Source organism: Lampetra fluviatilis, chromosome 5 (genome assembly GCF_964198595.1).
Source record: "Lampetra fluviatilis chromosome 5, kcLamFluv1.1, whole genome shotgun sequence".
Taxonomy (NCBI): Eukaryota; Metazoa; Chordata; class Hyperoartia; order Petromyzontiformes; family Petromyzontidae; genus Lampetra; species Lampetra fluviatilis.
Window position 1 is genome coordinate 1,730,728 of NC_136279.1, and position 13,002 is coordinate 1,743,729.

Sequence of the window (13,002 nt, forward strand, 5' to 3'; positions counted from 1 at the left end):
GCCCGTGATAATTGCCTGAGACGCTCTCTTCAACACGATGCTTCACTGCGGTGCGTATCAGTTAACAATGAGGCATTCAAATATGCCACGCAATTAACGTGTCAATTTGTTGGCGTGTTAATCTGTTCAAATAGCAGTCGCCCATCGGTCAATTAACGGAGCAATGTGTCAATTAGCAATCAGATGATGATGCACTCCGGTTAAACGTATTGGCGGTGGCTCAATCGGTTTTAACAACGGCTCCATTAGTAACGGATCAATCAGCTAATCATGTGTTAATTACAGGAACAGCTTCATTAGCGCAGGCGAGAGTTAACACTGGCTCCGCAAGAACTTGCGACGCTCTAATTAACAATGCTTCAGCCCATAGAAACAACGCCTCCATCACATGATGGCGCTCTATCACCGAAAATGAAACCTGGGACACCACACTTCGGCAGTGACTTTAGGTGATGGCATGCCTAGTGGTGAAACACTTGCTCCTACCCTTGCAAACTAGCTAACTCTACCCCAGCACTAGCCCTAAGCCTTGCAAACTAGGCAACTCTATAATAGAGGGTTTTGGGTAAGATCGCGTAAATATATAAATGTGTCGTTAAAACCCGACACCACCCGACACAGCCAACTCGTAAGGGTTGTCACGTAAACAGAACGTGGCCAATTCGTCACTAGTACAGCACACCGGTGTGCTGGAGAGCCAAGCCATAACATTTACAATCTGAGTACAATGTTTCGCCAGTAATTACGATTAGCTTCTTCTTGGTTCTTTCGGTAAAGGCACGTAGAATGGAAATAATAAAATAATAACAATAAAACATAATTAAATAATGTCGAGTAGACAGAGTCGTGATAATTATTTTATTGTTTTATTTTTATTATTTTATTATTTCCATTCTACGTGACTTTACCGAAAGAACCAAGAAGATGAATTCCTGCAGTCACGAAAGCTTTAAATCGATACGATTAACTTCATCAGGCGACAGCCAGATTTGTGGAGAAGTCCACTTGTTTCGTTCCTTATATAGAGGCGTAGATGTGGTGACCACGCTTCTGCGCTCTTGCACTACGTGGGGGGGGGGGGGGGTGGATGACTCAGGCAACGTACATTATGCATGTGCTTTATGCGAGCCCTTTGAACTTGTCCTTCCTGTCTATTGTGTTTATTAAAATAGCTGTACCAACGGTAATCCCTATTGAAGTACGCTGCCCTTTGTAGGCATGCATTTAAATAATGTATTGTTTCATGATTCGCTTCCACACAGCACTAAGGCGGTAGCTATCATAACGGTTAAAGTTATTTTTATTCATTTCAATTTCGATAGATTATCTAATTAGTCTTGGCCAGTAGTAGCTAGTTTTGCACAAAACTTTAACATTATCAAAATTAATTGAGTGTCCTTGTTGGCACGCGTATTCTGCTACTGCTGACAGTTGTATTTGAGAGAATTTAATATTTCTCTTTTGTTATTTTAGTCTCGTGCTGATCATTCGTCCTGTTTGCCCAACACAACATTTAGCACACGTGCAGTTAATCCTGTACAGACCTGCTGTTGATAGCTTCGGTAATACATCTTTTGTACCAGATATTAATTTCTGTGTTTTATGTACCGTGCCAAATCTGACTCGGATGTTTTGTTTTTCCAAGCATCTGGCTAGTTTATCAGTTACTCCCGCAATGTACGGTATTTTGATCGTTTTAATTACTTGAGCAGTTTCAATGCTCGTGTTATTTGATTTGGTTTTGGTATTCAATGCCCTGTTGATGTGCGCATCATTGTAACCGTTCATTTGCAGCGCTTCTTTAACATGTTGAATTTCACTTCTCAGACTGTCACCATCTGGCACTTTCTTAGCTCGATGAATGAGCGTCTTGATAAGAGCAGATTTCTGCATGGGGTGATGGTGTGACTGCATTCAGATAGGCGATAGGCGGCCGTATGCGTTTTCTTTCGGTAAACACTGTCTGTTATTTTACCATTCTTACCCCGTCCGAGCAGAATATCCAGAAATGGTAGACTTCTGTCAGCTTCCACTTTCATGGTGAACTGGATAGATGGGTTTTGCGAGTTGAAATTATTTCGAAATGCGTTCAGTGTATCTTTGCCGTGTGGCCAGACCACCAATGTGCAATCCACATATCTAAACCAAGCAGATGGTGTGTTTGCTTGCAGCTATTGCTTTTGTTTAAAAAATACAACTGTCAGCAAGTAGCAGAACACGCGTGCCAACAAGGACACTCAATTGATTTTGATAATGTTGAAGTTTTGTGCAAAACTAGCTACTACTGGCCAAGACTAATTAGATAATCTATCGAAATTGAAAGCAATCAAAATAACGTTAACGGTTTGGATAGCTACCGCCTTAGTGCTGCGTGCAAGCGAATCGTCAAACAATACATTATTTAAATGGATGTCTACAAAGCGCAGCGTACTTCAATAGGGATTACCGTTGGTAGGGCTATTTTAATAAACAATAGACAGGAAGGACAAGTTCAAAGGACTCGCATAATGTGCATGCATAATGTACGTTGCCTCAGTAACCCCCCCCCCCATATTGTGCAAGAGCGCAGCTGCATCTACGCCTCTATATAAGGAACGAAACAGGTGGACTTCTCCAGAAATCTGGCTGTCGCCTGATGAAACTAGTCGTAATTACTGGCGAAACGTCATACTCAGTTTGTAAATGTTGTGACTTGACTCTCCAACACACCGGTGTGCTGTACTAGTGACGAATTGGCCACGTTCTGTTTACGTGACAACCCTTACTAGTTGGCTGTGTCGGGTGGTGGCGGGTTTTAACGACACATTTATATATTTACGCGATCTAACCCAAAAAACTCTATTATGGATGTTATTGGTCGCGAAAGCCTACATGTTAAACTAGTCAACTCTATGAAAATAGATTTTCTCCTTTTTTCTGCCAACAAAACAGGTGTTAAGATGTTAAAACATCAAACTGAAACCTTTTACAAGGAATCATGTCTGCATCAACCACATATACTTGTGGTCAGAATGCAAAAAAACATACTTTGATAGCAGAAAAAAGGGGAAAACCGATTCTCAGATTTTGGTACTGGCAAAGGAGGTTCCATTATGTAGCCAACTCTACCTCAGCACTCGCCCTAACCCTTTTCGCTTCACATTGTACGTACTCAGAAAGCATTTAACTGGCCATCACGGCCAGTGCATTCATTAAATAAGTGTCATGTTTTTGCCCTTCGTGGCAGTCTTTGCTAATTTCATTCGAACAAAGCCCGTCCATTGTTAATTGTTAACCATTGCCGTTGGCGCTTCATCAAAGTCACGAGTGCCATGGTGTTTCGCGTTCGCCAGGTCGTGGTGTGATACGCTGCGCGTGGCAGCCTGCAGTAATCCAGCGGCGTGGAGGAAGCCGAGGGTCGGTGGTGGATCGAGCAAAATGTTGCGAATTCCCCGTGGGCGTCGAGGAGGTGCCGTAGACCGGATTGCCAGAAGGCGGCACAGCAGAAAAAAATGGTGCGCTCCACCTGTTCTGAATGTGTGGGACAAAGCAGGGTTCGGAAACAACAAGTAAACCCGTAAAAACAAAGTTTTTCACTATAAATCCTTTATATGCGTGGCGGCTAGAGTCCTCTCGTCCTCTGGATTGAGATGGCTGCCACCTATGCGTCAGATGATTGTCTGCCACCATTAAGCAATTGGTATTTAATATATAATTTGTTTTCCCTAAACAGTGTAAAATTTTGGATTTTTTTTTTCACGAAAATTAATTGTCACACACAACGAGTCTGTGTGGAAAATGTCAGCTCGATAGGATCACGGGAAGTGGGTTAAAAAACGAGCGAAAGATTTGCACGGTCCGAAGCAAGCAAGCGAACTTAATATAAAGGATTTAAAAATATATTCGCCTGTGGAGGGCGCGGGGATCGATCCCGCGACCTTTGGCATGGGAAGCGAGGGCGCTACCAACTGCGCTACTCCGCCACGGCCTGTGGAGGGGTTACGCTCTGGGCTCTTACACTGACGTTCAGCCAAAGCCATGAATGCGTTCTACTTGAATATATGTAAAATAAAAATTTTTGCCTAAAAAGTGTAACATTTTGGGAATTTTTTTTCACGAACAATAATTGTCTGGCACAACGAGTATGTGTGGAAAATGTCAGCTCGATTGGATCACGGGAAGTGGGTTAAAAAACGACCGAAAGATTTGCACGGTCCTAAGCAAGCAAGCACGCAAGCAAGCAAGCACGCGAACTTAATATAAAGGATTTAAAAATAACAAGCAGAGCCATTTTCTTTTAATGCACGTGGTGAATACAAGACGCGGCGGTGGTCCTTGATCGATAAATGTCACGGGGCAGTCCTTAAAGAGCCGCATGCGGCTCCGGAGCCGCAGGTAGCCAACCCCTGGGATAGAGTGTTTCCCCCTCCCTTGTGTGCGTGGGGATTCTCCAGGGGCTGCGACTTCCTTCCAGGTTTAAGCACTCATTCATTGGCATATATATTGAGAACCGCAGAGCTTGGGCAATTGTTGGCGCTGGCTCCACGCACAGCTACATTGTCTGTCATTCCTCGTGCCTCCCGAGTAATTGTCTCTGAACGAGCGTGAGGGAATACTCTGCAGCGCTTTATCAGTTGAAATTATTTCTTTCTTTGCCTGTTACGCATGGTAAATAAAGCCACGTGGCAGGATACCGTGAGTATGCCCGGGTGGATCGGGTATTGACTGCGGAGCAGTTGTGGAACCTTTGAGAAGGAAGAGACGATGCGATGCGATAGCCTCATCAACATTGGCTGTGATGTCCTGTTCATGACGTCATGCATGTCATCATAGAGAAATGAATTTAAGTAGATCCGTTGAATTTAATATCTTTATTAATACATGGGTTTGTTTCGACACACCACAATGTCAGCGAGCCTCTACAAGGTTACTTTCAACTATCGAGTATTTGCTCAGGGAAGTTGCCACAATCGCAGGTAGGCAACTCGTTCAATTGGTTTAGTAGTAAGAACGCTATCTTACGGGGTCGGAGACAAGGATTTGCACTCTTGTATTGATACTATTAATACACATTCTACTATAGATACAGCATTATTAGTACTATGCATATTACAACATTTCAATATATGTAGAGTTTAATTTCTCGATATTTGCCAGGTTGCTGCTGGACTGGATTTGGCACTGTCATAGCGAGAAGTATGCAGGATGCAGTGGTGCTGAGTGTGAACATATTTTATTGCGTAACCAACCTCGACAGATACGAATGATATTAAGCCCTGGCCATGTCATACATAACACTGATAACATATATGACATGGTCACGGATGTCTACTGGACAACTGTGAAAAGAGCGTTAAAGCCCATCGGAGTATTCTGATATATATTGAAACAAGTGTAATACATTAGAACCAATAACCTCACCTTTATAATAGCTCGCCCTACCTGTTATTTTACGCTGTACTACTCTCCCCAGCCGAGATGGCCAAGATTTGCAGCCGCAATGAAATGAATGCGAATCGATGGGTCGCTCCGTGCCTACTACAAACCCTGCGGGGCCTACGCGCACCCCGAAGTACGCGGCATCACGGGCATCCGTGCGGCTGGGGCACGGAGCCCACGGCGCAGTAGTGGCGACGCCAGAACTCGGCGATAGCCCTCGCCAGCACGGGGCAGAACGCCTCGCAGCCCTCGCTGCTCCGCACCGCCTTGGGCATCTCCACCTGCAGCGCGTCGACCGTGCTGCCGTAGCGCGACCCGTGCGTCTGGGTGATGTAGCCGCCGCTGAAGTATCCTCCGCCGTTGGGACCCGGGTGAGACGGCGAAGGCACGGCGGAGTACGCCCCGTCGCCCTCCCGCTCGATCGTTCCCCCCAGGCTCTGGGCACCTCGGAGCAGGAGCTCGAAGCTCACGTCGTGGCTGGCTTGCACCTTCCCGGCCAGGTGGCGGATCGACGATTCGTCGGGCCTGAAGGTGGAGGCGTCCAGGCTCTTCCCCGAGATGGTGTAGCCCACCTCCACCCAGCCCTCGGTGTGCACCTGCCCATGCAGGTCCACGATGAGACCCACGCCAATGGAGCCCTTGGCTCGTTCCATGAAATTCATGAAGTCGTCCCACGCCTGCTCAGCGAACGAGTTCCCGAAACTCGCCTCGTCGCGATCCCTGTTGGCGTCCAGCTTGATCCGGTGCAGGTTGTTGATGACGACGTGCGGGTGGAATCCTGTGAGGGTCTTGAGATGCTCTCCGAGCTTCATGGCGACCTTGGAGCAGCAAAGCACGTGCCGTTAGATTCGAGGGACATTTTGCGTGTCCACGATACGTCGTCCTCGTGAGATATCAGAAGCTAAGCGGGTCTGAGCCTGGTTAGTACTTGGGTGGGAGATTGCCTGGGAGTAGCAGGTGTTAGGGGCAGGGGCTGTGAGGTGGTTAGGGGATGGCGTGCAGCAATGGGTTACTGAATCCATCTGCGCAGAGATTTGAATGTCATCCCTTTCAAATTCATGAGTTTTCTCTGGGTACTCTGGCTTCTTTCCATGCCACTCAATGGATTTGGCAGGGTCATCTTGGAAAAATCAAGGACCATAGACTTACCAGAGAACTCGGTTTAATAATAGGTGGTTTAAATATGGAGTCAAACCCAGGTTTTGATTGGTACCATCTTAGAGTACTCCAACCCATGAGCCGCCCAGCCACCACGACACTCTCTCGTTTAATTCTATAGATCGCACTGTGCACACCTGTTGCACCTCCGATTAGCACGGTTGGCTACGTACGGCGCGAAAGAAGTTCAACATACACACACACCTCGAAGATCACTCTTAACCCGGACAGACACTTCACCTCCAGTGTGTAGAGGTCCTTCGATGTCGAGACGTCGCATCGATTTGGATCGGCAGCCAGGCCGGGCGGGCAGGTGTGCTGGAAGACGCAGACAGAGGCCGTGGGGTCCCAGCATCCGGCTGCTCGGTCTGGGATTGCGCTCGGCTTGAGGGAGCCTCCGTGCGGCACGGTGAGGATCAGGCTGAGGTTACCGGCGTGGTACTCGGTGTAGTTGTAGTGACCGAACTGGACGGTGGCGGTGGTGCCACCGTAGAGTTGGCACGCCACTAGCAGCAGCAGGAGTGACATTTCTGGGGAAGTTAAGAAGCCGGACCCCAACTTATAAATAACACGTTGGTGCGCGTCGTATTAAATTAGTTTTTTCGCTTCATTTGGAGGGTATGACACACGTAGTACACACGGTATAATATTTGAAATAAAGAACAGAATATTGGCATCTTATCCACCAGTGTTTTCCAGCAAAATTTGTTTGAGCACCAAATTAGAGGTTGGTTTTGCTCTCAACAAATCGTCAACTTAAAGGTGACCGGGTGGCTCAGAGGTCAAGACACTGAGCTGATATCACCGATGACATGAGTTCGATTCCAGGCAGGTGCCCGTGATTAAACCACGTTCTAAAGCACCGTGAGTTGACGGTCTCAGGCCGGCCACCAATGTCTGCACACAAAAAATAATGCCATTGAATTCGGTTCTGCACCGAACGGCTTAGGCAATTTATGGAATATGGCAAAGCCGTCCGATCCTCTGGGCTGCAGATATTTCCTCAGACAGCCACTAAATACGATTAAAATGAAACTCGGCACGTCCTTCTTATGGCGAGAAGAAGAAACCTCCCTCCCACGCAGGGAGAATAATCTAATGCTCGGTAAAGAGTGAAACAACTTCAAGTTTGCAAACCGCGCTGGCCGCGGCAAACGAAAGCACAGGATCACTCACGGTTTGTGCGACTCTCGTAAAAAAAACTTCAAAGCAGTAAAGACGCGAAGCAGTTCGACCAAGAAAATATCCTCGGATTGTCGCGGTATTATAACCAAAGTTCCAGCTTATATTCTCGACACAATTCCCTATTGATCCATCATCCACTGCCCAATTGCCAATACCGTCCAGTGATGAGCATCGCAAGGGGCAGTGAACGATCGGCGCTGTAAATCGAAAGAATTGATTCGTGAGATGTGGACACATTAATTATGATAATTAAAAGGTGTGTCGCGTCCAAATAAGGTCACCCTGGGCGTGTGCTTGCCCATTTAATACGTTATGGAACGAGAATGGAGAGTGAGCGTGATTCTTTGCTCAGAAGCGACGCCAATGAAAAGCCAAGGTCGGACGCATGCTGAAACCCATTGCGTTTGTAGGGTTGCACTCACAACAACAACACCCGCAGGCATTCGCCACGAAGTGGCGGTGACGTCACCACGGTGCTTGCACTCACAAAGACAAAGATCCCCCGTGGAGCCTTAACAGACTGTAGGGGCAAGTGTTGTCAGCGAGCACCTACGAAGGCCGGAACGGCGGACGAGGGGGTGGGTGCTCAGCACCACGCCCGACCGCCTTTGTCTCACCAGTGGCGATGTTTACCCACCACACCAGGTACTCATTTGAGGCTGTATCGACCTAGGGGGGGCGCACAGGACCAGTTCATAAAATCTTCACTGGTGTTGGCCGTGAGCGGGAATCGAACTCGGGTAGCCTGTTTCGTAGCTCACCGCTGCACCACCGCTCCCCACAGCACCATACATACAGACATGCACACACATACGCCCCAAATATACACACACACATGATACGTACACACACACTGAACATACACAAATAGAGTACAAGCGTGTGGTCTGGCATGATTTGTGGGTTTGAGCATGGGGTCTAGCATGGTGGTGTGCATGGGTAGTTCGAGCATGGGGGTTCAATCACGGGATGGAGCGTCGTTTTTTTTATGTTGCAGCTTTGCAATCGACGCGACAATTCATAAGCAGCTCCGAGGGAATCGATTCTTTCCATTGGATGGTCATCGTCTGCTCATTGCTTCCCATTGGCTGGAGTTGGCCCAAAATGTTTTCCTTTTAAGTCAACAGACAGGTTCAGGGTTACGAATATAAAAATAGCTCGCTCTACAAGGACATCAATCATACAACAAGTGCACATTTTCCCACCGAAAATAAAAACACCGCGTCAGGGTTTTGCCCCTCGTCATCCCTGCACGTTGACACTGACGGTGCTTTCAAGAATCCACTGCTGGATGAGGGCCTCCCCAAGCCGCGCGTCGTCGTGTTGGGGGTTGACCACGTCCCCACGCTTGGCCAGTGTCGCTTGGTGAAGGCGGAGAGCGTAGACGCGGGTCGGTAGGAGGTGGGGGGGGGATAGAAGTAGAGTACAACAATGGATTTTGTTTTGTGCCGCACTGCCCTCTGGCTGACTGCCACGTGGCGCAGCCGTGCGCACAGCACGCGGCTGGCTGTACTACACCCACCACACAGGCGCACGGACGCAGTCGCGCAAGGTCATGGCCATCGGTCGTCATTTACAACCTCCACTGCAACTCCACTGCTACGAGACATAAACCGAAGCCCAATTCAAAGAGCCGGAAGCAAAAGCCTGAAAACTTCGACCAGACTTTCTCCCATCATCGATCGCCCCCCCAACTGCCTTCCGAACAAGCCGGATTCCGAACCGTCCGTAGCCGCTGCGAACATATCCTGGCTTTAACCACCCTCAAGCGCAGCTGGTTCCCGGCGTCAACGGAACACTGGCACGCGATGGTTGTGACCTCTCGACCTCCTCCGACAGTTTGGCGTCGCGGCCTCCTGCTGCAGTCGACCAAAATCACCAGACGCCGGTTCTGCCGTACACCCAATCGACGCTACGCTCAGTAACCCTCCCGTCGGGATACAATTCGCTGGTGACCGCAAGTCGCAAGAGAATCGTGAATACCGCCCCCCATCAAGGCTCGGCACACGCACCGGCCTGCCGTTTACATCATCGCGGACATTCACGTCGGAGGCATATTTCTGTAGCTGGAGACTCCGACCAAAGTTTAATAATAATAAAAACCACCACGAGCGGCTTTCCAATTAAACAATCGTGCAGCAAGGCGCCACCCCTGACGCGTCCTTCCGTGGTCGCTCCTGAATATAGTGGCAGACGCAAGGATCGAACCACGCATCGGCGCGCGCCTCGTACTCTGATGGTAGTGACTCATCCCGAGAGCTCCTACTCTCAGCCAGCCTGGCAACGCGCGCGCAATGAAGCCCTGGCGGTGTTCGTGGCGGTGGTTAGACCGTAAGAGCGGTGTTTGGAGGTCACGCCGGTGGTGCGTGTCAACAACGCCGAGTCTTGAACGATCTGGGGGGGGAGCGAGGGTGATGTCGAGATGTAGCAGCATCGAAGGAAGGCCAAGAGCCGGGACGACCTCTTGACCTTGACACGTGGCGAGCTCGGTGGCAGCCCTTCACAGCTGGAGCGCACGCGGACCAAGCGGAGGAGGCGCTCGCGCGGGCACCAGAGCCGAGCGAGGGACGTGGAGAGTTTGCGAGCCTCGGGGTCTGCGACGGCGAGTCTCGGGGGCGCGCGCGCGTGCACGCGCAAGGGGCGAGCTCGGGCACTTCGCGGGTGCGCGCGGCGAGCTCCGCGCTGACGCTTAATTAGAGAGAGCGGGGGGGGGCATCAAAGGGGGCGAGCGCGCTGGTGGCTGCGGTGCACCAGATAACAGCCGAGACGTTGCGTGGCTCTGAGAGAAATAATTAAACCTTATAAATTGCGTTGACGCGGGATGCATACGAACAAAAAGCCCCCCCCCCACTGCCACAACTCTCGGGGCTCTCGTGCAAAATGCCAACACACGGGGGGGGGGGGGCACACTCGACCGCATTGGTTTGAACGTTATTTATTATTGTTTAAAATTGGTGCGGATCGTAATCAAAGGCGGCGGTGGACACGCCGACACTCGCTCGCCGGTAATCGACGGCAATCAGTCCCACGGCGAGCATGCCTCGCGAGGGTTCGTGCTCATCGCTGTGTTGTTCCTCGCGTACGGAACAATCCTCAGGGCTACACACACACGGGGTGCCCTCCCAGTGATGTGCCCCCGACGGTGTGCGCGCGAGAGAAGTCACTTGAAGGGAAATCAATGGTAGTTCTGTGATATGCCCTTCAGTGGACCGGTGTGTGTTGCGCGGAAGCGCTGCATTATACCCCGCGCGCGAGAGGTCCCAACTGATGCATCGTGACATGTTGGCTACGTGCTCACCTCCGACTAGCACGGTTGGCTGCGTACGGTGCGTAAGAAGTTCGACATAGACACACTCAATTTGGTTTTCAGTTAATTCTACAGAAACATGTAAAAACTCTGGAGGATTAAAAAGGCGCATTTTCATTTGATTTCTACGCGATGGGCATCTCTGTAGCAGGACACGTGGGAAAGAGCGGCGCCCATTGCGTGTGGTGGATAAGAGATCACTCAGAAGTCTTTTTGTGATATCGCCTTCAATGATTCCAGTTTAATTTCTGTTCTGCGAGAGTGCTCAAAGGAAATGCGTTTGTCTCGTGACGTGGCACTGATATAGCACAATTGGAATAAAATTGTTAAGAAAGACAAAACAAAATTTCTAATCAAAGTCACTTTCAATTGTTTGTTGGATCCACTAATCTGGTGATATCAATGAAGCTATACCTCATTTCAAACTTTAGCATGTTAGATTTTTTTTTACCGAATTTCAATTTCATTTGAAAATTGCTACCGCGTCTGATTCTTTATCACGGGGAGGGGGGTGTCTCCCGTGTAAGAAGGGGGCTCGTGGTCCCATTGGACTCTCACCTGACGCTAAAATAAAGGTCACCCTCTATCTGAAGGCACAAGCGCCACGCCAGCGCCTTTAATGGCAAACCCGGCTCGCGCACGGCACGGCGGCGTCTCAGAGACCCGCATTAGCGGCACGCGGAATGATCCCGCCGTTCCTTTAGTCCGATAAGCTTAGCCCGAGCAAAATTATTTTCGAGATTCGGTAATCACACCTCGTGATTTCAGCCCCGAGTCATTACGGGGAGGCGCACCGCACGCGCGCGGCAACGAGTCGCGCGGCGCGGGGACGTCGTTCTCGACAGCGCCGAGGCGGCGCAAGCTCTCCTGCTACGGCCGCACTGTATGTACGTTGAACTTCTTTTGCACCGTATGTAGACAAACGTGGTAATCAGAGGTGGCAGGGAAAGAACTAATAAAACACAAAAACGCAGTTCTAAAGAAATTATTTTCAAAAGTGCATTGCTCCAGTGGCTTCCTAAGATTGGAAGAGCGTTCCAGACGGCCGCAGAAGCGCGTCTGAAAGGGCGCAATGCGGTAAGCTTCTTTGTTCGATGGCTTAGCTAAAAACCGCTGCTGCGAGGATGACCGGAGTTCGCGTGATGGTTAATGCTCCGTGACGAGATCAGCAAGGTGTTGTGGTTCACCTGTGGCAAGCCACTTTGTGTGTGCAATGAGCGCGACCGTCATAATGTATTCGTTCGGCAACCGGAAACCAATGGAGCTCGGCGAGCACTGGACGGACCTTGTTGGATGACACGTGCCAAAAAAAAAACACACGGGAGAGTGGCCTCTGTGACCTAGGAACGGCCTTTTGTGTTCCAGCATCGCTCTGTGTATGTGAAGCTGCCACTCGGTGAGCCACGCGGATTCCGTGGGCTTGGTACTGCCCTGGCTCACTCCCCACTCCCAAGGGAAAGCGATCACAATCATACAAGAAAAGGATTGCACCGTGGGCCGTACGCTGACACGAGGGGTAGCAATGCTCTGCGAGAGCGCCAGACGAATTCTTCATCTCGTTAAACAGACACTGATAGAGCAATTGATTAACAAAAATAATTGGGGAGAAGGACTCAAAGGAAATTTAATGGAAAAAAAATGTTGTTGCATCGTGGGAATTATTCGAGACATCGGTGGCTTGCGGAAGCCTTCATCCAGCAGTGCACGGATCATGGCTGGTGGTGGCGATAGGCGAACATGTAGGACAATAGCACTTCTATTGAGTGGAAGACATTTTTGCTCAAGAATAGCCAGGCCACCCCACAACACTTGATGTATTTTGCTGTTGTAATAACAATTTGGATTTAATGCCACTGCATCACAGGACGTTTACAGAAAGCGAGAACAAATGGTAATTGTTTTAAAAAAAAGTCTCCAAGTTACTCTCAGACTCA

The 13,002-nt window shown here is 49.3% G+C and overlaps 1 protein-coding gene across 1 annotated transcript; it reads right to left on the bottom strand.

Annotated features, from left to right (window-relative positions):
* Nucleotides 1-5,468: 5,468 nt before the first annotated feature.
* Nucleotides 5,469-7,104, bottom strand: LOC144932307 (uncharacterized). The gene is made up of 2 exons (XM_078856247.1): nucleotides 6,817-7,104; nucleotides 5,469-6,236 (listed from the first exon to the last, which is right to left on the bottom strand). The coding sequence occupies exons 1-2, from the start codon at nucleotides 7,102-7,104 to the stop codon at nucleotides 5,562-5,564; spliced, it is 963 nt and encodes a 320-aa protein (XP_078712373.1). The 3' UTR covers nucleotides 5,469-5,561.
* Nucleotides 7,105-13,002: the final 5,898 nt, after the last annotated feature.

Excerpts from the sequence above, each read along its gene's own strand:
- LOC144932307 (XM_078856247.1), bottom strand. The coding sequence starts at position 7,104 with ATGTCACTCCTGCTGCTGCTAGTGGCGTGCCAACTCTACGGTGGCACC. Across the intron at positions 6,237-6,816 it reads AGGACCTCTACACACTGGAG|GTCGCCATGAAGCTCGGAGA; the intron begins GTGAAGTGTCTG and ends TGCTGCTCCAAG.